This window comes from Onychostruthus taczanowskii, unplaced genomic scaffold (genome assembly GCF_017590055.1).
Source record: "Onychostruthus taczanowskii isolate IOZ18803 unplaced genomic scaffold, ASM1759005v1 scaffold17, whole genome shotgun sequence".
NCBI classification, from domain to species: Eukaryota; Metazoa; Chordata; class Aves; order Passeriformes; family Passeridae; genus Onychostruthus; species Onychostruthus taczanowskii.
Window position 1 is genome coordinate 14,539,889 of NW_024498906.1, and position 26,348 is coordinate 14,566,236.

Below are 26,348 nucleotides of genomic sequence, written 5' to 3' on the forward strand. Positions count from 1 at the left end.
CATCCAGAGGTGTACACCTCATCCAGAGGTGTATCTGCAACACACTCTGTGTGGGACTCTCCCAAAAACACACAAATGACCTTGTGACGCTGCAGCTCTAATTGTGCCAGGCAGTTTTGTTCTCATCCCTAAGTCTACCTGCACAACATGAGAATCAGTTGGTCTGAACACCAACAAAACTTGTTATTTTGGGTGTCTCACCTCTGTAAATTTGGCAGGGGGAATTCTGGTTCCAGGCTGATGTGAATTTTCTCACAGATTTCCATGGGTTTGGATTTTCAACCCAAAATGAACCCATCATCCTCACGTTGGACACCTTGGCGAGCTTTGCTGCAAATTGCAGGGCCTTCTGCCTTGACTGTGAATTTATCTGGGTGTCCCAGCCCCCTGCACCTTCTGTAAATGCATTATTCCCATCAGGATGCTGAACTCTTGCAGGTTGGAGGCAGCTCAATGTCAGCAAACTCTTGAGGAGCCCAGCAGCTGATGGCGGCAGGGTAGGTAAGAGGGACCTGCTGCATCTTCTGGCCCCCAGCAGTCAAAAATTCACAAACTTTTCCAAAATTCACAAACTTTTCCAAGACTCTGTGTCTATCCTAGTGAAACAAACAGTGCCAGGTCCAGCTCTGTTAGTCCTCAGACAGCTGGGGCTAACAGGAATGGCCCCTGTACTGACTTTTACACAGCCCAAACACTGTCTGCAAAAGCTCTGGCTGTGCTGGGCTGCAGCTCTGCCATTTAGCAGGGAAGAAAATTGTTTCCCAGTTTTCCTGGCCAGTGCCCAGGCTCTGTTTAATTTACCAATACAGACACAGACTGCATGTATCTGTTAAACTCAGGACATCTGAACTAAGCCTGGGGTCTGGAAGGCTTTAAATAAAGTCACATGGTTTTAGGAAGGCTAGCTGAACTTTCCCTGAAAATAAGGTTTACCTGTGAAAGCAAAATCAATCTTTACTGTAGAAGAAAAACCAAATTCCTTGCACAGCCTCTTTGCATAATTTCTGTTGCTGTTTTTTTCTCAGAAAGCTTTTGTGCAGCTCTGAAGCTTTTCCAGGCATAATCACGAGCAGGTACAAACCTATATGGCTGTCAGATTTGAGAAACTAAGAATTTGAGCTGTTCTAAATAACACTCATAGCTGTGAGCAGTTTTTTAAACAAGGCACAAGCTGAAATCCCTTTAGCACAATGTGCCTTGATTATTTCAAGACTCTCAAACGTATTTGTGACTGTTACAGGCAGTTCAAACACTTTTTGCAAGCTGACAAAGGATGACATTTGCCAAATTCCTCTTGGGTTGCAGACTTCTGGTCCAAGCTGATGTGAAAGAGTGTGACATCCCTGGCACTGAGTACCTTCATGGTTCATGGTTGGTGTTTACCAGCACCATTTCCCAAATGCCACCCTGGCAATCCCCTGCAGTGTTCCAGATGAGGTAACTTGGCTGGCATTCCCACACTGGTACCTTGCAGGATGCTGTTCTCTCCCATCCAGACCAGTTCAGCTGTATGAATTCCTTGGATGCTGTCTTGTTATCTGTGCCTGTTCCTCTGGTTTTAGACTGTCTCATTTTATGTTTTTAGCCTCCAGCATGTCCTCCTGTGCTGTAACTTTGTATTGTGTTATGGTAGCCAAAAATCTGGTCCTCCATGGGTGTTCCTGAGAAAATATCCTGGAATATTTTTTTGTCACTCCTTTTTCTGTTAAATATGCTTTTTCCAGCCTTCTGCTGGTAGCATTTAGCTGGAAGTTGCTATTCTTAGGAATGCTTTCAGGCTGTAGTATCCCAGTAAAGAAGTAATTCTCTGGAGACTCAGTGATACACATAGATGAGATAATAATTTTTTCCCTCCCTAGCTCACAAATTAACTGATGATCTCTCTTTTGTCACTGCTTTGGAACAGAAGCATTTAAAATCCATCCCGATTATGTGTTCATCTACTGCAAAGATTTTTAATGTAGTCTCAGGTTGGCTTTTTTTCTCTCTTTACATGGAGATAAATTCTAACAGGCTGGTACAAAACACATTCCCAGGTTAATGGGCTGAGCAGGCAGGTGCTGTTGTGTTGAGCAGCACTTTGTGAAGCTCTGGAGGCTTCACTTGGAGGAATAATAAGGCCAGGAAGATTCTGAAGATTCAATTTTCAAATCCTCAGTTTTATAGCCATATATAAAGAGCCATAAACTCTTTGAAATCAATGCCACTATTACCATTTGAACCAGTCACAGCCTGGCTAAAAGTTGTGTAAGAGGCTCAAGGTTTCTAAAGGTCACTTGAAAATTGAATGTATGATTTTGGTTGGGATTGCAGGAAGACTTCAGTGTCCTGTTGGCCTCCTTGTTCTGTTTTCACTTGTTTTGAGATGTTGCTTTGGTTACTGTGTGCATTAGTTAAGACTTTAGGTCCTTCACACTTCTTTTGTTGTTTTTCTTCGTGGAAACTTGCATATGATCTGAAAAACCCTGAAGGTTTTTAAAAACAACTTGAATCATTATTATTTACAATTAAATAAAAGATTTAGAAAGCAGATTCTACTCTTAAGAAATTGAGAAGGTTCCATTGTTGCAGGTCAAAGGGAGTGGAAGGAGGCTGGTGCTGAAATCCTCTTCAGCTCTTAGAATTTAGAGCACAAAGTACCTATTTTAATTAAAAGAGAGGAATATGTGCACATGTAACAGGGTGAGCTGGTTATGTAAGTGGGAGATAATGAACTTGAGTCCAAGAACTGGATGTCTCAGGTGATTGACAGCTCTATCCACACTTCTGTGTCAAACTCCGTGCTCCCAGCAGAAAGGAATGTTTTATTAAACACTTGTTCCTGTAAGGAAGTGTGGTACATCCTGACCTGTGCCACCTCAGTGATCCTCGCAGAGGGGATCCTGCCTGGCCTAGTTACACAGTGCTGGCTGGATTTTGGGGTTCTGAGAACTGGGGGAGGCCAGCAAAGCAGATATCCTGCTGGGAGTCTGTTACAGCCCTCCCAGCCAGGATGAGGAGGCAGGTGAAGTGTTCCATGGGAAGTCTTGTCACCAATGCCTCTTTTCCTGTGGGAGACTTTAACTTGCCAAACTTCTGCTGGAAATACAACGCAGCAGAGAGAAAACAGTCAAGGAGGTTGCTGGGCTGTGTGGGAGGTAATTCCTGGCACAGCTGGTGAGGGAACCAGGCAGTGGTGATGTGGTGATGCCCCTCTGGACCTGTTTGTGAGCAGAGAGGCGCTGCTGGGGTTTGGGGTAGCTGGAGATCCTCTTGGGCACCGTGAACACGAAGTGAGAGGCTTTGGTTCTTGGGGAGATGAGGGCTGGCAGCAGAACTTGGACTTTTGGAGGGCAGACTGTGCCTGAGAGCAGGCTGGCACAGTGCCTTGGGAGGCAGCCCTGGAGGGCTGAGAGGTGCAGGAATGCTGGGGATGCTGAAGAAGGACACCCTAAAGGCACAGCAGGAGCCGGCCATCCGTCCCCGTGTGCCAAAGGAGGAGCCAGAGGGGCAGGGCTGGCCTGGCTGAGCAGGGAGCTTTGGCTGGAACTCAGGGAACAAAGCAGGATGTGTGACCTTTGGGAGAAAGGGCAGGCAGCCCAGCAGGGCTACAGGCACACTGTGAGGTTGTTCAAGGGGAAATCAGAAGGGCCAAAACCCAACTAGAACTTAATCTGGCTACTGCTGCAAAAGACAATAAAAAATGTTTCTGTAAATACAGCACTAAGGAGAGTCTCCATCCTTCCTTGGATGCCACCCTTTATTTCCTACCAGAACAGCCCCACAGGGTGCAGCTGCTCAGGAATTTCTGTGTGCACATCCACTTGTGATGTACGATCACGTGCAAAGCTGTCGGGAACTTGAAGCAGGCAGAAAATGACACCGTGTCACGTCCTCTGTGACAGCCTGTGACAGGCTGATCACTGCAGTGCCACACAGCATTGCTGAGCACATTAATTAAGTGCTGAGTGCCGCTGGAGTTAATCAGGAGCTCTGCCATTTGTGAGCAGGGGCATTTTCAGGGATCGACTCCTGCTGCCCCCCTCTTAAATTCCCGTTCCCATGATACACAAAGGGGTTGTTGTGGTGTGTCCCACTGGGTGATTTTTGTCAGCCCACGTTTCACTCTTCATGTTACACGTCTAAAAGTTCCAGGTTTGGGCCTGCAAACATAGCAAGCTTCATTTTAATTCTGTTTAATGCTTTATTTCTGTTTCTGTACATATTTCACGTAGAGTTTCTGAAGGAGACATTGTACCGTAGAGCACAAAATTTAGCTTCAGTCTTTTTGTTATTTTGAAATCTTATGACAAATGATAATTTTATGCCGTTGTCAGCTGTAGAACCTTTCTTTAACAGATTTAGATTTCTGTTGAGACCTATAAAACAAAGGGTGACCAGCCAGGATGTGTCTCCTGTGGCACAAAATGTGGCCATGGCTCAGCCTGCATTCTCTGCTGGTTCTTTTTTGTTGTTTTTTTTTTTTTTTTTTTTTTCCCTGGGGGCTCCCATGCAGCTCAGCCCATGCCTATCAATTGTTTGTGTCCCTTTTTTTCTGGCTATTCATGTCTGCTGTCCACGTGGGGTGTGGGAATGAGCTGTTTGGGAAGAGTGCAGGATGGGTAAAGGTGGAGGGATGGCTTTGGGGCTTCTCTGAGCTACCAAAACCCCAGTGTGCTGGATCTCTGTTTGTGCTTCACTCAAAAAAATTCAAAAATGTCTTTTTCAGCAGATTGCAAGGCAACATGGAAGCTTCTACTTTTAAAGGTTGACAGGGTTTTTCTACTTCAGTGGCATCTGTGATGTCACTTTTTGTGACCCCGTTGTAGCTTATTTTAGTGGCCCATTTAGGGTAATCATTATACAAACTCCTTTCTGTTACTTCCAGAAACAAACTTTCCTGGCCTCAGTGATGATAATTATACCGACCTTTCCAAATGTGAGTTAGTTGTTGAACAATTTAAAAAAAAAATTATCTTAAATTATGGCAAAAGCAAATTAAATTTGAGACAATTACACTGATATATCTTAAAAGAAGAAGATAACAAGTCCTGCAGTGGGGCCAAGCCTTTACCTGTGTCAGTAAAGATTTATCAAATACCTTTTCTGAGTCAGTTGACCTTATTGTGAGATCCTGCCCTTGAACCTGAATTATTTAACATTTGGTTCTTTTGTTTTTCAAAGCAAGAGTCAATGCAAGGTATGATTTAAAATCAGCGTGCTAAAGTGTGCATATTCTGAATATCTAATATGTCATTGTTGTCTCTTGTTTCTGTAATGCATTTGCATTACTATGAATCAATTTTATTCTGCTTCTCTAGAGACTATTGCTGCCTGCACGCTGTGATATATTTGCACTGTTGTAGATATATATATATACATATAATGTAATTATATTATACAAACCATGTCTTTTTCAGGTTGCTTGTTACCTTTGTAGTTTATGCTTCCTGGTACAGTGGACCTGAGTAAAAATGTGGGATGTGGGGCATTCTGATGATATATTACAGTAATAGAGAAATCTTTGTATATTTCTGTATACTTAATACCTGTAAGAAGAGATTTGTATGTGCATTATTTTCCAAACTTAGGGCTTTGTTTTCTGAGACTAGAGAACATTTATGATAATGTAACACACACACACACACACAAAAAATCAAATAAAGTGTTATTATTTTCAGACAGATGCGTTTGTCCCTGTTCTCACTCTGAGGGAAGATGTGTTGGTAGTGATACATTTTTCACTGCCTGCTCCTTGATCCTGGCAGCCAGCAAGGACATGGAATTGCCTGTTTCCAATTGTGGTGGTTTCAGATAACCCCCAATACAGGTGGGTTACAGAGATACCCAGTAAAAATCCTTAAAAGCATGAACTGCACTCACACTGGGGGGTGGAACTAAAGTATATTTGAGGTCCCTTCCAACCCAAACAAGGCTTTTGACACCCCCAGATCAGGGGGTGCTTCTCTGAGAAACCCTACACAACTGAAGGACTTCCTGAACCAGTGGAATTAATTACCTTTGTATTTTCACCCAGTTTTGATTAATTTTTCTGCCATGGATTTATCTGTTCATCTTGCCCTTGCTGCCTGCAAGAGGGAGATGTTCCCTGTGCTGCTTCATGGCAAGAAGCAGGAAAGGATCATTCCCTGTTTGCCTTCTGCTTGGCACTCTGGAATGGGTGGGTTTCTTCCTCCCTTCTTCCCAGAACAAAAACTCTGTTTTATCCCTGCCAGTCCCACCTGTCCATTTCCCATTTTAGCAAACACCCTCATCCTGCCACAGCAGCTGTGTGATGTTCTGCAGCCCTCGGGGCATTTCTGGCACCGGGAAAGTCTTCAGCTGGTTTAGAAAGTCAGTATTTTCGTTTCTTGTGTTTTTCCCAAGATCCACATTAGCCAAAAAGTGACATGCTGACTGTTTCTGCTGCTTCCTCCTGCACTGGCAGGGAAACCTTGGGCAGAAATCCTGACCTTGTAGGGTCCCAGGAGCAACCCCAGTGCCAGGAGGAGGGGTCAGCGTTGGTGTCCTGTGCTTTGGCAAATACTCACTTTGCCTGGGTGGTTTTCCGTGCATTTTTAAGGCTGTATCATGGTGTTTGTGTCTGGTGTTTTCTGAGATTCCCGACGAAGGGAAGGAAATGAGAATCTGACTCCATGTTCTTACAAGGCTAATTTATTATTATATTACATTACAATATAATTTATATTATATTATATTATATTATATCACTATAATATAATATAATATAATTATATATAATTATTATCATATAATTATATGATGATACATAATAATATATCAATATTATTATTGTATATCAATATTATTATATTAATACATTACTATATACAATATTAATATATTAGTATTATATTAATATTTATTTATATTTATATTTGTTTAGTATTATATTAGTATTATATTGCATTATATTATATTATACATATAATATATGGATAATTATATAACATATATATATATAAAACATATATATATAATTATATATTATATGTATATAATTATACATATATAACATTATACATATAACATATATATAATTTTATTATATTATATATATTATTATTATTACGTTATTATTATATTATATTATATTATATTATATTATATTATGCTATACTAAAACTATACTAAACTATACTAAAGAATACAGAAAGGATACAGACAGAAAGCTAGAAAGAATACTAATGAAGAACTCGTGACTCCTTCCAGAGTCTTGACACAGTTTGGCTGTGATTGGCCAATAAGTAATAACAATTCACGTGAAACAATCACCTGTGGGTAAACAATCTCCAAACCACATTCCAAAGCAGCAAAACACAGGAGAAGCAAATGAGATAATTACTGTTTTCCTTTTTCTCTGAGGCTTCTCAGCTTCCCAGGAGAGAAATCCTGGCGAAGGGATTTTTCCAGGAAGTATGGTGGTGACAGTTGTGTGTTGGATTGAGGCCAAGCCTAAACAACAACAGTGTCTTTGTGCCACCCATCCAGACCACCACAACAACCAAATCACCTGCCTTGCTCACCACACCTCAAAGGAAACTGCCACAACTTCTACAAGTGCCCACTCATAAATAACAGGAGCAGGGATGCTTAAAGCAAGGATTGCCCTAAGGATGCAATAGGATCACGTTTTCAAGACAGTTTTCTCATGATGACAGAGATCATACTTTTATGTCATGTTTTATAGCCCTGGAAATAATACTAAATTGAAGGAATTATGTTCCCAAAATCTTGATGCCTCCCAGTGCCAGCTGTTGTCCACAGATCAGGAAGGGAAGAGGAGGAACAGGAGTCCTTCATAGCCTGAGTGGCAACACAAATTACTTTAAGCGTTTTTATATGGCAGTTAATGCTATTAAATAACCCAACCATAAACTTCTCATTAGCAGCACTGCAAAAATTAATACACCTCACGTGCAATTCCCACCCACTCTTTATGAATGCTCTCCAAACGCATTCATAAAGGAAAGAGCACTTGCAACCAAAGGAAGCTTTTGTTTTCTGACAGCTATCCATTTAAATCCTGCTTTGGAATGCAGTCTGAGAGGCTTGGGAAGCTGAGGGGTGGGTAGAGTGAGAGATGGGCTGGAGAGCACAGCAGGTGAGCAGCCACCAGCAGTGACATCTGCCCATGGGACAGCCTTCAGGAAGGGCTTGGTGGGAAGTGCTGCCAGCTTCATTTAGGGGCAGAAAAGCTGTTCCAGGCTGGATTACTCAAACTGACACCAGCTGCATCCATTTCTGTTGTTTAGTGCATTTTAAGTTTCATAGCCGCGTTCGGTTCTGTGTCTCTTTCGTTTTTTTCTGTGCCTTGTAGATCTTTTCAGTCTCTCTTTTTCTCTCTTTAACTCTGTGTGATGGCTTTTCTGGATTCCTGACATTCCTGTTCTAGCCTGTGCCTGCACACACATGGGAAGGCTGAGTAAAAAGTCAATGTTCTCTCTTCGACAGTCAGAAAATATTATCAAGACATGAAGCCAATCCATTGTCAGCTTCTGGCAGCTAAAACACCCCTCAGAGTTTGCATTGTTTCCCCCAAATCTTTCTAGCAGAGTCATTCTCTTGTCCCACTGCCTGTTTTGCTCTGCTGGACAGACAGAATAAAGCTCCATCTGTTCCTAGGACCGTTTTTCTTATCCCCATGGCATCTGTAGAATCAAATATGAAGCAGATTTTGTGGCTTCATCAAGAGTCTTGCAGGTGCTTTTTGTCTTTCTCCTGTGAAATAATCAGACAATAACCTCAAAGTACTTAAAGAAGAAACAAAAGTGACAATAAACTCTTTGATTTTGCTCCTTCTCTTCATTGAAACTCATATTCTGTGTCTTGGTGAAGCATTCCTTGGATGGGGCATGATGCCAAGTCTCAAAAAGGGTAAGAAGCAGGCAAAAATCTCACTTTGTGGCAGGAAGGAGCTGGGTTTTACTTTCCAAATTTACTTCTCATGAAGCTTTCTGAAATCACCACAGACTGGAGTGTCAGTCCACACTGGTGGCAAGTCAGACCCCTTGGGAATTTTCCAGAATTTCTGCAACAGCTACTGCAGAAATATCTTTCTGCAATTAAGATACTTGGCTCAGCTACAGTGAAATATTTTAATTCAGGCCTTCCAGATTCTCATTTCAATTGTGGTGTTCTGGTACTGAATCCCTCAAGGTTGCTGTTTACCAAAACAACCCTCTGTGTGCTCTGAGACAGAAAAGCACACGTTGGAGGAGGCCTGAGGACCCTACAAGTGAAATGAATAAATGGGGCAGGAGATCTTTCTCCTTTTTAATGCCTTTATTAAAAAGAATCAGCTCAGGTGGGGACCCTACAATTGAAATAAATGGGGCAGGAGATCTTTCTCCTTTTTAATGCCTTTATTAAAAAGAATCAGCTCAGGTGGGGAGAAGCCAATGGGTCGCGCGCACGCCGCCGCTGCTCCCAGGAATGGCACGGAGGATGATGATGATGATGATGATGCAGCTGTGTCTGCTGGTCTGCAGGCAGAGCTGGGGATTCCATCCTCACAGGAGATTAGGAGATTCCGCTTTTTAGGTCTAACATTTCAGGTCCTTTCTCTAGTTAATATATTTTCAACTGAGGGTGAGAAGTAAAAAGGATCTTAGCAGGTACTGGATTAAGTTCCTCATCCTTAGACATCACTTAGGTCTCTTAATTCTATGTTGGCTCGTTGTTTTTAGGGGTTTTCCTGGAAAACTGCAAAATTTGGTGCAGTGCATTCTCATCTGCATACTAGCTCTGATGCCATTCCCATTCTCCTGGTACCTGCAGGGTCTGGTGTCACTCCCTGGTGAGCACCATGGGGACAATGGCTAATCACCAACCATTAACAGGGAATTGAAGAACAACTCTCAACAATGAAGCTAACTTAACAGCAACCGGTTCAACTTCTTTTAACTCTGCAACCTTAAAAAAAAATAGATAGCTTTTTATTCATAACACAAGGACCCTGCCAGGGCCTGCCTTTGTCTGGGGGCTTCTCCAAGGGGGATTTCTGGGTGCCACAGCGGGTGTGCAAAGGGAGGTCACAGAGCACAAGGGGTTATCACAGCTAGGTGGATAGAAACACTGCTCTCCAGCAGAAAAGCACTTTGTTTTCTTACCCTGCCCACCTCTGGTGGAAATTTTATGAAATTAAGTTTTATGAAGTGAAAAAGGGGAAAATTTACCATTCGCTGGCAGGGGAAGGAGCACCCGAGGATGGCAAACACTGGAAAAAAGGAGCATCCTCTTCTACAGCACCTGAGTGCTGCCCAGCTGCTTCTGGAGCCCGAGTGCATTCTGTGTTTCAGCACGAATATTTTGCAGCAAAGTCTGTTTGTCTGGCTGTGTTTTTCTAATACTGAGGACACATTTTTAGTCCCTTTGTGTCCTAGGTGAAGTGGGCTGGGACAGGGACCATCCATGGATGGGAGTTGGGCAGCTCACCTTCATACACCAGCACTGGTATATGAATGATTTATATATTTCTAATGCTTTAAAAGAAGGCTCAGATGAGGGAAAAAGCCTGCAGAGAAATAATGGACTCTTCTGCACAGAGAGGATTGTTGTTTCTGGCAGAGAGATGCTTGGAAAAATCACCTGAGAGCTTCTGAAACTCTCACCTGAACTTTTTTCCTAAGGAAGGTTTAGCAGCCATCACCCCAGAGTAGTGAATTTTCATTTTTAGGCTCAGTCTGGCAGTGAAGGCAACCTCTTGGAAACTGAATCTGGGTCTGGAGATCATAATTCTGCCTGGGTTTTTAACACAGGGAGCCAGGCTTGGTCCTTGTGTTTTATTTTCTGTTCTCCAAGCTGTTTAATGGCATCGTGGTGGAGTTTTCAAGCTTTAGCAAAGCCAGGAACTCACACAGAGACCTGTGGCAGCACCGTGTGACCTAGCTGCTCTCAACAGAGGAAGATTTCCATTCCCATATTCTTTTTCACTTCAGTTTAGCACCTTGTCTGAAATCTTTCTTTTGAACACGAGCTTTGCCAGGGGAGGTGTGTGACACTGTAGCAGGATCCATGCCCTGGAATGCCATTTGGGAATGGCACCTGAAGGAAGTGGTACATTAAAAAAACCCTTTTTTTTGGAGGTGTTTGCAGTTAAATCCCTGTTCACATGGCTACAGGTTTGTCCTTTGTTGCTAGCACCCACCTGCTCTGAACTCCTTGTCTGTCCTAGTTTTCTCCCCTGTTAGCTCTCCCTGGCAGCCAAACACAGCTTTCCTGATTACATCAAAATGAACGATTTCCCAGCCCTTTCCCTTGGTGACAATTGCTTTAAAAGCCAGCAGAACATCTCCACTCTCTGAAGCACCATTGCAATCAATCTGCAATGTCAAACACGCTCTATTCAGCCTTTATTAGAAGCTGGAGCTTTGGTGGCACTCAGCTGCCATGGTGGCAGTTTAGGACTGTTGGTTATTTGGGATTTTCAATGTCATTCACCGCATAATGGCCCTGTGAAAAACGCCAATCACTTGTTTTTGAAATTTTAAAAGTTTAATAGTAGTAATATAATCAGAATAATAAAGTTTGAACAACTGAGATTAGAACAATACGAGAGAATAAAAACAAAGAGATACGGATGTCAGGGTACCTTTTTCTGGGCAACACAAGTCTGAAATAGGACCCAGTTAACAGAGGATTAACCCTTAAAAACCATTGCTTGTTGCATATTCATACATCTCATACATGATGCATAAATTCCATTCAAACACAGGATTCTGTCTGGTCACTGTCAGCTTCTTCCTCTTAATCCTCATGCTGTCTTCCTGTCTGAGCGAGGTGGGAAGAAGTTCGTTTTCTGCTGATAAGGGAGCAATAAATTCCCTTTCTCTGAAAGATTTAGGTGTCCTGTGGCGTCTATCTGGTGCAAGTCCTTTCTTAACCAAATATCTTACATAGCATAGTTTCTATTTTAACATTATTTTATAACCTAAACCAGAATTTAATAGTTAATTTAATACACAAGAAAATTAATACAGCATAACTTTCTAACACAACACATCCAATATTCATTTTAATACTTGCGAAAAGCCAATCATAAAATACACATTTTTCACAGGCCCCATCACCACAAAGCCTTTGTGCCACAAATTGACACAAATGGGCTCCTGTAGCACCTTTGCTGACGAAAATCACTACTTTTTGCCCCTTCAGAAAAATATTCAGAACTTTGTTTACTTATTTAGCAGTGGCCACGTGGCCGTGCAGAGCTGCAGGTACAAGGGGTGAGTCTCCATCCAAGGCTTTTTCTCTCTGAGGCTGTAAACGAGGCCCATGGACACTGACTGAGGTGAGGAAGGTTCCTCCTTTTGTAGCCACGTCTCTGCAGGTCCTGCACACTTCTCTTGGGTGGGCACTCCTGTTTTGGGACCCCACTTGGCTCTGCCTGTCATCTTCAAACCCTCAGCGGCTGCAGCTTCCACTCTGCTTCTGCCAGATTTATTTTCTCACCAAAAATGTTAGCTTTTAGAATTCTAGGCAGTTTTTTTTTCAGGTTCATTTGTGTGGGCGTTGATAACAGTCTACCTAGAGAGACCTCGAGCTCTTCCCGAATGTAAATTCCCAGAGCTGACATCATCCCTTTGGACTCAGTGATGCCATGTCCTCAGGCAATAATTACTAGTGCTGTGAGCAGCTAACTCTGATTTATAACCCCAGCCCAGGGGTGGCTTAGCTCTTGGGAATTCTGGTTCATGGTTCATGAACATGGTTCATGGTTTTTGCAGGTGACATCATGCCCAGGGATGATGCTGGGGGCACTTTGTCCAGCCTGGAGAAGAGGAGGGTGAGGGGAGACCTCACTGCAGTTACAGCTTCTTGTGAGGGGCAGAGGAGGGGCAGGCACTGATCTCTGCTCTGTGGGGACAGTGGCAGGACCCAAGGGAATGGCCTGAAGCTGTGTCAGGGCAGCTTTAGGTTGGGTATTGGAATAGGTTCTTCCCCCAGAGGATGGTTGGGCACTGAACAGGCTCCCCAGGTTCTGCTCACTGCAGCAGGACAGAGCTCAAGGAGCGTTTGGACAATGATCCCAGGCACATGGTGGGATTCCAGGGGCTGTGCAGGGCCAGGAGTTGGATTTGGTTTTTGTGGGTCCTTCCCAGCTAAGCATTTTCTGTGATTCTTTGAAACACCTCCAAAGGCCTTCAGCACACTGCTCAGTTTATGGCTCACAATACAACAGGGAATACTGGGTAATATGGGCAACATGAGTATGGACCATATTCAAATTATTATTGAGTCTGTTGGAAGTGGTTGATGAATGACAAATTTTTTACCTGCCTGGATAAAGTTACTCATCACTAAAGTGTGCAGGGGTAAATCAGATCTCCAAGGAGACATGGAAAAGAGGAATATTTTTACAGTGGGGGTGGTGAAAGGCTGCAACAGGCTGCTCAGAGAAGTGAAAAATCCCTGGAGAAGTTCAAGGACAGGTTGGATGGGACTAGGAGCAACATGATCCAGTTGAAGATCCTTGCTCACTGCAGGGGGGTTGGATTAGATGACTTTTTCAAGTCCCTCCAAATAAACCGTCCTGTGGTTCTGTGGTTCTGTGTCTCCATCTTTTCCTCTCTCCCCTGCTGAGCCCTGAGCACAGTCTGCTGCTGCTGCAGTCTCAGGGTCCCCATTTTATTCCCAACACGGCTCTCAGAGGCTCTTTATTGAGCTCTCACTCAGCTGAAGCAGGGAAGCACTCGGGCTGCTGTGCTGAGCATTAAACACTGCCAGGAGAAAGCAGCCACACTCAACACCAGGAGCTTCTCCTGTGTCTGGTGAGACACAGCAGCTCCATTTCAGGTTTAGGCCAGGGCTGGGTGCTTTTAGTTTTGATTTTATTTTATTATTTTATTTTATTTTATTTATTTTATGTTACTTTATTTTTATTTTATTTATTTTATTTTATTTTATTTTATTTTATTTTATTTTATTTTATTTTATTTTATTTTATTTTATTTTATTTTATTTTATTTTATTTTATTTTGTTTTATTTTTAAATGCAGCCTCTGTGCTGCAGACCCATTTCCCAAGTGTGACCCATGGGACCTGCTTGTGATGAGCACCAGGGACAGGGAGATGAGAGAGCAGGAGGTGTTTGAGTCAGACCAGCTATCAAAGGCACCCTTCCCTATGTCTCAATGGGAAATAAAAGCCCAAACCCACAGCTAAATTTATATAAAGGCAAACTCTGAGTATTTCCAGCATTCAGAAGGATGGGTGGCTGGTGTGATGCCAGCTAACAAATTCAAGCAGTCACTTGCAAGTGTGAAGAGTAACTAACACAAAAAGCTGAGTGCTGTGTTCCTTTTGGAAGCACTGGTGCCTGCTCCCTCATCAGCAGGTTGCTGACATGCCAAATTTCCTGGGAAATGGAGAAATACACAGCTTTTAAAATAGAAAATAGAAATAGAGACAGCAAAAAAACCCAAAAAAACTCAAAAACCAAAAACCAACAAAAACCCTCACAAGTTGTGTTGTACTTGTTTTATTACAGTGAAAACCTGTGCAGTGCTAGCCTACAGAGAGAATAAAAGCTACCAGTAACTTTTCATCAGAAAGGAGTCAATCCCAGGTAAGGAACAGCCTAGAAATCGTGGCTGTTGCAAAATACAAAGTCTGAGTTGGGACCTCCATCTGTCGTTCCACTGGAGTAGATCCAAAGGTTGCCAAGTTCTCGATGGAAGTTTCTCCTTTAACAAGCTGGGGAGGTAAAGAGGAGAAGCAGATTTAAGGTTTTCTCCATAAATCACACAAGATGCAGGAAGTGTTTTGCCTGGGACATCCAAAAGGCAAATTTTTAGCCATCTCAACCAACCCCCCATATGTAGATGTGTTTCCCAATTATGATCCAGATCAGTAAAGCCAAATTATGGTGAGCTGTATGAAGTACAGAACACAGTGTGGCTGAGGCTACTGGTTATTAAATATGCTGAAAGGTCAATCCTAACTGAAACAAAGTTAGCTGGGGATCAGAAATTTCTCTAAGTTTCAGTCCACATTTCCAAAGCAAAGCTTTTTATCTCTCATGATAAGGTGGATGTGATTTGGGTGACTGCAGCTCTACTCTGGGATTATCTGGGGTCTTAAACTCACACTGCCCACAAACCCCTGGCTCAGATGCACCAGCAGCACCCCACTCTCTGCTATACAATAAACTGGTTTTTTAGGGTTTAGCCACCTTTTCTATGCTCACACCCTTAGGATTCTCCAGCTGGCACAGCACACCAGGCCTGGGCAGAGCAGGGACACTGGCAGGAGCTGTGGAGCACCCCCAGGGACACGGGGGGACACCTCCTGGGGACATTACCTTCCTCCACGACGCGGTGGTAGAAGCACCAGGGCACGCCGGCGGGGTGTGCCCTGAAGCAGCAGCCCTTCCTTGTGCACTCCCTGGGCTTGATGCCAGGGTGGCCACAGTTTATCCTGGTGTAGGGATCGTTGGGACACACTTTCTTCACTGTGTAAAGCAACAAAAAAACAACAAACCCCAAATCAAAACAAAGGAAGGAAGGACAATGTGTTACTTCGTGCTCTGTCTGCCCGGTGCTGTAATTCAAAATAAAAGGACACAAAGGTGAGGGCACTGGGCAGATGGGATGGCCACTGTGACCTTCTCTGAAACAATTTCAGCCAGCAGATTCACCCAAATCCTCACCCAGCCTCCTAGGAATATTAAATTCCAAAGGGTGATGAAATGCTGATGTGCCCAGGGATAAGAGGAGGGAAAATTCACCCCTGGAAGTGTCTGGCAGCAGCCCACCCTCAATCCAGCAATGGGCTGACAAGTCCTGTGTCTCCTGCAGTGGTGTCACACACGCTGGCCCCTGAGCAGGCATGCCCATGACCTGACCCCATGCTAAGCCCAGGGAGGCCTGGCTAGCACAGGGAAAGGACCACCCAGCCCTCTCTGCACGCCAGCTTCAGTTATAGAAAGGAAATACGTGTTTTAGGAGGAAATCACAGCTCTTCCAGGCACTTAAAACTAAAATCACAAGTAGAGAGATTATACCACCCAGCTTAAATACTTCAGTTTTGCTCTCATGGAGCAGTTCTGCTCAGAAAAGCAGTTCTATGGGAATGCCACCCTAAGTTGCTGCTTCTCCTTTTTCAAGGTTTACAAGAGTTGCAAGCAGTGCTCAACAGCAAAACTATTTTTTCCTACTGGAATTCTGATCCCTGTTGACTAATTCCATTTTATATCAGGTTCTTCTGTTGGGTGACATTGCCTTTGCACCCTCATTTCCTTTCATGTCACCTGTGCAGCTGCTGAGACTGCCCTGAAGTTCTCCCGAGAAGGAGTCGTGCTGTCAGCTCAGCAAATGTAGCTTACATTGAGTTAATTAACACAGCTAATTACACTCCATTACTTAACACGGTTATGTAAAATATACAGCTAATCCTAGAAAGACTAGGAGAGCAGCTGTTATCCTCCCTGAGAAAATAATGGCAAAAAATAGAAGCAGGATTTGTTTGACAGACGTCAAATAACCACACAGCAAACCCACTTATTTAAGTGCTGAGTACCCCTTGCTGTACCCATGGACAAGACCACAAATGACACTGAAATGTCTCTAAGTAATCAGCACAGGCTGTTTGATAACTAGAAGCCTGAAGGAAGAGGAAATGTGTGAAGAGGATGAGGCAGAAGTCAGGTAAGCAAGGCTGAACTTTGCATTTTATTGCCACTGGTCTCCTAACAGAGGTTTGTGCCCACTTTTCTTGCCTAAGGAAAAGCAGAACTGCTCCCTGCTTGTACACGTTTCTGGATAGTCAAACACGAGGTAAATCAATGTTTCTGGCAGAGATATTACCTTTCTTTGGCTTAGGATTGTAGCACCAGGGGACGCTGGGGACTGAGGCGTTGAAGCAGCACCCAATTTTCTTGCACTCTGCTGCTGAGATACCTGGGTAGCCACAGTTTGTCCTCTCCTTGGGAACCACTTTACACTGGCATTTTGCTGTTCAGGACAAAAGGAGCACAAGTTACACGTGTCAGTTTGCACACTTCTCATGGAGGGTTGTTTATCAAATGCTCACAGGGAACAATGCTCTTTCCCTAGATGCTGTCCATCATTTCAGTCCCCTGCTAAGACCACAACCTGAGCGGTTTAAAAGTTGCTTTCAAACCACTACCAATTTTGGTCAGGGCTGTACATGACATTTTGAGAGTCTGTGGTCTCACTTGCAGCCAAGCCAGCCCAGCACAGTGGGGTTTGTGGGCTTCGAATCGACCACACCAAATGGGAAATCCCAAGAACTTCAAATATTAAACTATTAAATCTTTGCTGCTTTGCCCATCTCATGTGAAGAGGAAAAGACTTAGGCTTCCAGTGGATATTCAATAGGTGTAAAGATACGAAATCTTTGCAATATTATAAAGTATAGGATGATGTGCAAATAGCTGCAGCCATTCATTTAACATTTTAAGTCATTTGCACAGTCAGCCACAACCAAGAAATTCTGGAGCTGTCCTCCAGCTGTCATTGAGTGACTTGCTTTCCACTTCTGGAGCTGTCTGAACGACTTGCCTTTAATGAGGAGGCAGACAGACTCCTTTAAAACTGCATTCACATGGCAAAGCAGCATAAACCAAATGTCAGAAGAAAATTTAGACAAAGCTGGCTCGTGTTCCAGCCCTGGCGCTGTTCTAGCGATCACCTCTGCCTTTGCAGTGGGCTCCTGGTTATTCCAACAACCCAAGAGTCCAGCTGCAGTCTTTCTTTGCTATCGATCTCTCTGATAAAAATTAAAAAGTAGGCTCCACTTTGGGGATAAGCAGCAGCACAGGAAACCTTTGCTGCCTGCTGTGCCAAAGCTGCCAGGCTCTGGCTGCAGTCGGTGGGATGAGGGTCCCACACGTACCTGGAAGGCAGCAGCGTGTGGAGGTACTTACTTGGAGGTGCAACTCCCTCTGCCAGGCTGCTGAGGGCTATGATGAGGGTGATGGAGAGTGCACAGAGCACCTTGAGATCCATGGCTCTTGCAGGAGGAGAGGTGCTGCCTTCCCTGGGAGCCGCGGGTTTTATGCGCTCCGCGTGTTTGCCCAGCGAGGCCCGATAACATTGTTCCATCTGAAGCTTCACCCAGAAGGTTGGGTTTTCTTTTGTTTGGTTAGGAAGTGTTGCCATGCATATTTTGATATCCCAGAGATAAATTTCTGCGCTCCCATGAGCTATTGATCACATAACTATTACGTACCTATAGATCCACATCTATTACGTGATCCCAAAATCAAATGGATGCTGCTGGGTGCCTCTGTGTGCCAGAGGCTCTGGCTCTGAGTGCCAGACTTCATTGTGCTCTCATTTCATTGCCTTAAGAGTATTTTAAGCCTCTAGGCAGTTTTATTTTCCAGCCACTACTATATTTTCAGTGTATCTTTTCTGCCTCGATTTTTCCCTGGCCTTAAGGTTTTGGTTATGCTTACTCTGAATCAGGTAAGGGAGGAGGGCTGGAGCTCTGATACCTCCAAGCTTCAGGAGACCACTGTGCACCTGAAAAAATACATAAACACAGAATCTGGAAGGTGGAGCTGGGAAATACTGAGTACATGTTGGTTTCCACACAAGGGGATTTAGGAAAAGAAGGTAAGATCAAGGCAAAAAACAAACCCCCAAAGCCCCAGAGGTCCAACAGCAAGAGACACAAGAGAAGAAATGAGAGTTTCTGTATGATCTCAGCCTGCCCCAGAGATCATCCAGGCATCAGTCCTGAGTGTCCCAGCTTTATTTTGGAGTTGCTGCCCTGTGCAAGGTCCTGTTCCAGAGGTGCCACCACAGGGGCTGTCCCCATCCCCTCTGCCTGATCCCCAGAGCAGAGCACCACTTCCCAACCTCTCCAACACCACCTGCACATGCATTGCCAAAACCAGACTTTTAAAGCACCGTGTTTGACCTAATGATTCCCTGATTGATTTTCTCCTGGTTTCAAAGGTGGCCTCCCAGGCAGATTTTGGGTTGTTTTGGGACAACAGGCATTGGGACTTGGACTGCTGAAGGCTTTAATCTTCCTTTTGGACAACTTTCTACCATTTACTGTAACATTTCTTAACTTCTAGCTACTTGTCAACTCTTAAAGACAATCAGAGCAGTGCCAGGGAGGGAGGAGAAGCAGTGGGGTGGTGGAACCATCTCCCCACAGGAGGCACCTGCAGAGCAGGCAGGACAGGCTGCAGCCCCTTGGGTGCTCTGCAGCCTCACTTTTCCTACAGGAAAACCACCAGGTAACCCTTCCTGTTCATCACCAAAATAAAGAGATTTCAATGCACTTTTTGGATCTTTGACAGAATTGTGTCTTCTTGCTTTTGAATATTATATACAAATTAGTTTTGTGCATATTTCTGTTACAAAGCTCAAAGTGAGAACTTTCAGCTTCTATGGTTGCGATATGGAGGAAATTTATTTGTTGAAAAGTATTTCCAACAAAGTGGGAGGGATTTTGTCCTACAAGAAGAAAAAAAATAGGGTTCTTTTTCCTAAGGGTTAACTTATTCAATACTTTATGGACTCCATTTATATCCATCCCTATTTAAGACATGGGTGGCGTTTCTCATTGACAGTCACAACTGATAAATTAGATATTTTGTGTATCCTCCATGCCAAAAGAGGATGCAGGAAGAAGAGGGAGGTGGAGCAGAAGAGGGAGATGGAGCAGAAGAGGGAGATGGAGCAGAAGAGGGAGATGGAGGAGAAGAGGGAGATGGAGCAGAAGAGGGAGATGGAGAAGAAGAGGGAGATGGAGCAGAAGAGGGAGATGGAGAGGGAGATGGAGAAGAAGAGGGAGAAGGAGCAGAAGAGGGAGATGGAGCAGAAGAGGGAGATGGAGCTGCTGCAGCTCCATCACTCAGCAGCTCAGATCACATTTCTCATCTCCATCACTTAGAGAAAACATCGGACTGAAAACACTAAAATGCAGTTTTCCCCTTATGTGCAAAGGTCCACCTTGATGCCTTGTGCAGAGAAATCACGGGGAGCTTTTCCAGCAGCCTGGGAGATGGGCAGTGGGGTCGGCTGCAGGAGGAAAGCAGCGATCCCGAGGGGGACCGTGGAACTCTCAGTAGATTATCAGCCCATCGTGTGAGTCAGCTGAAACTGCAGATAACGTTTGTCGCCTCTGCTCCTTTCTGGACATTAATTAAACCCTTATCTGCTGGCTGTCGCCTCTTGGGCCCGATCCCAGCTGCGGGCACAAAGGCAAATCTAGCCCCGAGCTCTCGCTGCGGAAAGAGCGTTTGATTGGCATCTCAGAGCAAACACAGGGCAAGGAATGAGCTGCCTGCTCTCTGCCAGGGGATTACTTAAAGATCTTTAATATGTTTATATAGCAAAGCCTTGAAAATTATCTGGGGTTTCCCTGTAAATGTGTTTCCTTCTGTGAGGCCGGCGCCTGCCTAAACCTTTCGGTAAATCTGTGATGGATCTCAGGCTTTGCAGGTGCCCGTGGCCAGGAGGGGCTTGGAGGGTTCCTTCCTCCTCTCCAGGCTCCTTCCTCCTCTCCAGGCTCTGCTTTCTCCCTCATCATCCTCCCCTGGTCCCTTTTAGCTGCACTGTGGTGCTCTCATTTCCTTCCCAGCAAGGAGAACCCACAGCTGGAATTGGATCTTGCTGTGGATTGGTGGCAGCCTGCAGCTCTTTATTCTCCTAATCCAGAATTTTTGAAGGATAAGGGTACTTTTCTCTCTATCTTTTCACTTAAAATAACAAGCAAACAGTACAACTTTGATTTTCATCCTAAAGGGGGTGTTTTGCCCTGAAGGGAATTTCCTTTTGTGGTAACTCTTAGTTTGAATGCTGGCATGAAGAAATCTGTCACTGGGCCAACATCACTGCTTATGAGCCCACGAAGTAAATCCCAAGTTTTAAGTGCTCTCTAAAATAAATCATCATAACAGAGAAAAAAAATTCAGTGGCAAAGGAGAGGGGTGTCTGCAATTTGCTCCTTCCAGCTGTGCCAGGCACAGAAAAGTATTGAGTTGGCACATGAAATTCCTCAAACCAGGACAATATCTGTCTGTCTGAGGAGTCAAAAAACGAACAGAGAAACCCCTACATCTTTATTTTGAAAATGGACAGTTCAAAATAACCCCTGAGATCTATGGCTTTGATAAAATCCCTACCAGAGATGTATTAATGCAGTTGTCAAAATCAATGTTTACTTTGTGAGTGCAAACTCCTTCAGGGGAATTTTTTCAAAGAATATGACATTTCTGCAAACCACAGACAGGGCTGGAAGAGGACTTTTGTCACATTTCTGTGACAAACATCCTTGCCCAAGGTGAAAAGAAAGATTTAATTACTGAAGTGAATCAAATGTGTAACTCAGAGCTGAGTCAGATCTAAAAGCCTGAATTTCAGCACCCAAGACACTACAGAAAGGTCTGGTTGTGACTGCAAAGCCCAGTGCCAGTTTAGAAATACTGATCTGAGCCAGTAATTTTCCCTAATGCTTCTGGGATCTCTCAGCATCGCCATCATTTTCTGTGAGCACCAAAATAACCCCAGAAAATCCTTATCATTCCTGAAACGAGGTGGGGACCAGCCTGTGGAGAGGAGGACACGCTGGCTGGAGCCAGCAAAGCAGGAAAATATGTGCAAGATATATCTTTTCTAGATATATTTTTTCTAGATATCTTTTTGTTTCTTTTCTAGACCCCATCAGATTTGTAGTGACCCTCAGAAATGCAGATCTGATTCAAAGGGGCCGCTGAAAGGTCTTGTGATAATGGTGATGATACATTCCAGTTTACCACAGGCAAGGAGGCAGCCCAAATCCTGGCCTGTTACCATCTAAAAGAGGAAAAATAAATCAAGAAGACTTATTAAATTGGGCTTAAAGGAAGAGTAAAATGTGTGAGATGCTGGCAAACAGCAGGGTGCTGTTGAAAGACACAATATGAAAAACTCAGTAAATATTTACCATAGAACAAAAAATATGAGAAGGATGCCCTCAGGCACACATATAAACCCAGAATAATTGAGAGAAAAAAGGAAGCTACTAGAAAAAAAAAGACCTTTTTTTTTCCTCTCAAAGTAAAATAAAGAAAAGATAAAAAAATACTGCAGGGAAGTAAATTCACAAAGTGGTAAACAAATAACTTCAGAGAGGAGACAAATGTCAGCAATCACAGGGGAGAGGAGAGGATTTTTGCTCAATACACTCATAAATGATCAGGAAAACTTGGTGAATAATGAAGCAATGAATATGCTGATGAGTCAGAATTATTTTCCTTTTTTTTTTTTTTAATTTTTTTAAAGTGCAGCTGAACAGTGGTGGAAATATTTTACAAGATTGACTGGGTGATAAATGGTAAATGAAATAAAAAATAAAGGCATGGAAGAAGAGTAACCTAAGTATATAATCACCAAGATGGGCTGCAAATTAGCTGCTGTCACTCACAGAACTTCCCATCACTGTGCATGTGCCAGCTGAATATTCAAAGTGAAAAAAGGCAAATTGCTTTCAGCAGCTATTAGGAAAGGAGTACAAAGGGGAAAACACAATTCTGGTTCTGTCCCAGCCCCTTTGTGACGTTCTGGCTGCCCTGGGTTAAAAAGGAGACAGTGTAATTAGGAGAGATGCTGAGAAAAGCCCTCTGGCTCACGAGAGCAATGAGCTACGGAAAAATGTTTTGAAGAGAGAAGGGATCGTAGAAATTAAGCAATCCCAGGCCAGATGGTGAAATTGTCTCCTGGATAAAAACAAGCAGAGGGCAGGATGGTTTTCTCTGTGAGGAGAGGCCATGAGAGGGCTCCTGTAGAGTTATGCTGGGACATTTGCAGTCTCACAAACCACCTGAAAGAGGAGGTGAGAGGGAAAAATCTGCTGGTGACACAGAACTTCAGTGGCAGTGAAAATATGAGGCAGCTGCTGGGAGGGATTGTGGATTCCAAAATGGAATAATGACTGCAGGGTTGGATGGCAGGTGAGGCATGGTGTCAGGAAATGTGGAGCGATGCACACCTGGGAAAGGAGCAATCCCACCTTTTCAGCTCCAGCAAAGAACCCTGAGCTGATTGTGATCACTCAGGTGAGTGCAGGAGCATTTGGAGGATAACAGACAGTTTTGGGAAAACACCAGCTCAGTGCTTAGCAACCATGACAAAAGCAAATGACAGGCTAACAATTCTTAGGCGAGGAATCGAGAATCGCAGATTTACAAAGTTTTTCCATTTTTTAAACCCACTCCGTGTCTACTTTTTCATGCTGTGCTCTCAATCTCCAGCCTGTAAAAAGTTCTGTGGAGGCGACAGCAGTGTGGGACAGCATCCACATCAGGAATATTTGTGTACAACGGGTCTCTCCAGGCCCAGACAGGTCACAGCAGGCACAGCTCATGGTGTCATCTAACATAAAAGCCTCAGTGGTAAGGTAGAAGCACATGAAGGAAGGTGGTTCATCACCTAGCACAGGGATGTGGTGCAATTCAGCTGTGGATGCTAAAACTTCACACAAGTCTGAAAAGCAACTGGATGAACTCAGTGAAGAAAAACTGTTTTGGGGCTGTAAAATCCCCAGACTGCACATCTGTCTCAGGAAATGTCTAAGCTGCAAATCCTTGGAGGTTGGAAGGGTGTTTTTGGGAAAGTATCATTGCCTGTGGCTGGCTGGACTTTAGCAAAAGTTACTCATCAATTCTCAGAACAAAACAACCAGAAAGCATTTAATAAAATGATGTAGCAGGATTGGGAAATGAGAATAATGTGAGGGATGACTGCATTACCTTTGATCCTTGTTGAAGTTTTCCTGTGAGCACCTGTGACTGGCTCAGGAAACTGGGCTAGGGAGGGATTAATTTAGTTTGGCCAATCCCATGATGTTATTATTGCATCTTTTGATTTTCATAATTTCTCAAGGACATCTTTTCAAATCATCTAGTGAAAGTTTCAAGCTCAAAGCCAAGATAACCTAGTTTGGGTGTAATACTGAATCTGGTAAAAATGTCCTGGTTTGGAGAATGGAAAATGCTGATGGGTGGAGCTTCACAGATCATTCAGAAACTCACCAAAACCTGAAGCAAACCCACGCCTCTGGATTGGTTGTGATTCCCAGAAGACCCAAATCCAGCACCACTCGTGACGTGGAGAGGGTTTCTGGGTCTGTTCCCTTCCACAGTGACTGGTGGGAGGGAGGGAGGGATTCTTGCAGGTGCAGTGAAAGAGCAACACCTGCAAGGGGCACGAGCCAACACCTCTCACTGCACACAGGGACAGGGGTGCTGTATTTGCAGGGAATGCCCCAACAAAGGCAGGGAGGAATGATGCATCTGACTCCATGCTCTCAGAAGGCTGATTTATTACTTTATTATACTATAATATATTAAAGAATACTATACTATACTAAAGAATACAGAAAGGATACTTACAGAAGGCTAAAAAGATAATAATGAAACTCATGACTCTCCACAGTCCCAACACAGCTTGGCACTGATTGGCCAAAGAGTGAAAACAACTCACAGCAGAATCCAGTGAAACAATCACCTGTGGGTAAACAATCTCCAAGCACATTCCATATGAGCACAACACAGGAGCAGCAAATGAGATAAGAATTGTTTCCCTTTTCTCTGAGGCGTCTCAGCTTCCCAGGAGAAAAATCCTGGGCAAAGGGATTTTTCCAGAGGATGTGAATGCCACGCAGGGGGTCACTGAGATCACCCAGAGCCCCAAACACGGATGTTCTGAGGGCAATGGCACAGAGCAGCTGATATATCTTGCCCATATTGCATCACTTTAGCATAATTCATTCATTAATGCCAGAGCAATTAGCAGTGGAAATAGGAGCAGGGGTCAGCAGCCATTCACCCTGCAAGCTAAAAGGAAATGTTACTCCTTTATTTTCCTGGCAGTTTCTTAGAGCAGATTGAGAGCTCTGGGTTTCACCTCACATGTCAGGGACCGAATATTATTTGGGACACATGAGATATTAAAAAAAAAAAAAAAAAAAGAAGAAGAATCCATGGCTCTCATTTGCTACTGTGGGAACAATGATCAAAACTTTGAAAGCCAGGCAATGCAGGCAAAGGGCTGCAAGGTTATTCCTGACACAAATAGCTAAAAGATAAACACAAATGAGAAATGCCTGAAAGAGGAGACTTAGGAAATAATAAGTGAGCCTAAGACTTCGTGTGGGAGGAAAAGGTCATTTTAGAGAAGTTTTGCCCTAGTGGTTTCAAAAGTGGGCAGCAAAAAGATGTTGCTTGAACAGCTGATGGTGAGGACTGGAAAGGCTGAGAAGGATGAACAGTGTGACAGGGCCTGTAAAAGAATTGAGGTCAGAAAGTGACCTGGGCTGGCTCAACTGAGCTGATAGCGAAAATTACCTACAGAGCTGGCAGAGTGGAGTCGAGATTATTGCTGTTTTTAGCAAGTTTCACTTACTGCTCTTTTCATTGATGGCTGGGAAGGGAGGAAATATTGGCTAGGAAGTGTTTCTTCTGCATCAATTAAATGTGGTTAAAAATAGAGGGAGAAATATTAAGCTCCAATGTTAGCAAGGGCTGATATATGATGATTAGTGGGAAAGCTACTTCAGGGAAAACTGTGTCTGTATTCAGTTCAATTCTTCAAGGGATTTAACAAAATGATGCTGGAAAGGCTGAGAAGGATGAACAGTGTGACAGGGCCTGTAAAAGAATTGAGGTCAGAAAGTGACCTGGGCTGGCTCAACTGAGCTGATAGCGAAAATTACCTACAGAGCTGGCAGAGTGGAGTCGAGATTATTGCTGTTTTTAGCAAGTTTCACTTACTGCTCTTTTCATTGATGGCTGGGAAGGGAGGAAATATTGGCTAGGAAGTGTTTCTTCTGCATCAATTAAATGTGGTTAAAAATAGAGGGAGAAATATTAAGCTCCAATGTTAGCAAGGGCTGATATATGATGATTAGTGGGAAAGCTACTTCAGGGAAAACTGTGTCTGTATTCAGTTCAATTCTTCAAGGGATTTAACAAAATAATGATAGAGAAAAGTAGAAAGTAGAAAGAAAAGAAGTAGAAATTTCAACAGAAAAAAGAAAGGCTAGCTACAAAATTCCTTTGAAATCCTCACTTTAAAGATTTTAAAGAGACTGAGCATATAAAATGAACTGTAAAGTTCTGACAAGAATCAGAAAAAAAAAAAAAAAAAAAAAAAAAAATTCTCTTGAGATGGAAAAATCTTAACAAGAATGTCTTATTTTACTGTGTTTTTTTTTTTTTTTTTAAAGTTACTGCAGATGAGAGCATTGCAGAAGCCAGAGCTCAGCCTAGAGGAGCACACGGGAGGTTTCCAGCTGGGATGAAGGATGCCAAGGATGGCACAGGAAATGGCACCTGAGGCTGCCCTTGCTGTGTCCTGCTTACCTGGAGTAACCCCAGGAAA

General features: G+C 43.6%; 1 protein-coding gene across 1 annotated transcript; it reads right to left on the reverse strand.

Moving 5' to 3' along the window:
- Positions 1 to 14,620: 14,620 nt before the first annotated feature.
- LOC121333539 (trefoil factor 2-like) lies at positions 14,621 to 17,972 on the reverse strand. The gene is made up of 4 exons (XM_041399967.1): positions 17,891 to 17,972; positions 16,809 to 16,955; positions 15,305 to 15,454; positions 14,621 to 14,697 (listed from the first exon to the last, which is right to left on the reverse strand). The coding sequence occupies exons 1-4, from the start codon at positions 17,970 to 17,972 to the stop codon at positions 14,690 to 14,692; spliced, it is 387 nt and encodes a 128-aa protein (XP_041255901.1). The 3' UTR covers positions 14,621 to 14,689.
- Positions 17,973 to 26,348: the final 8,376 nt, after the last annotated feature.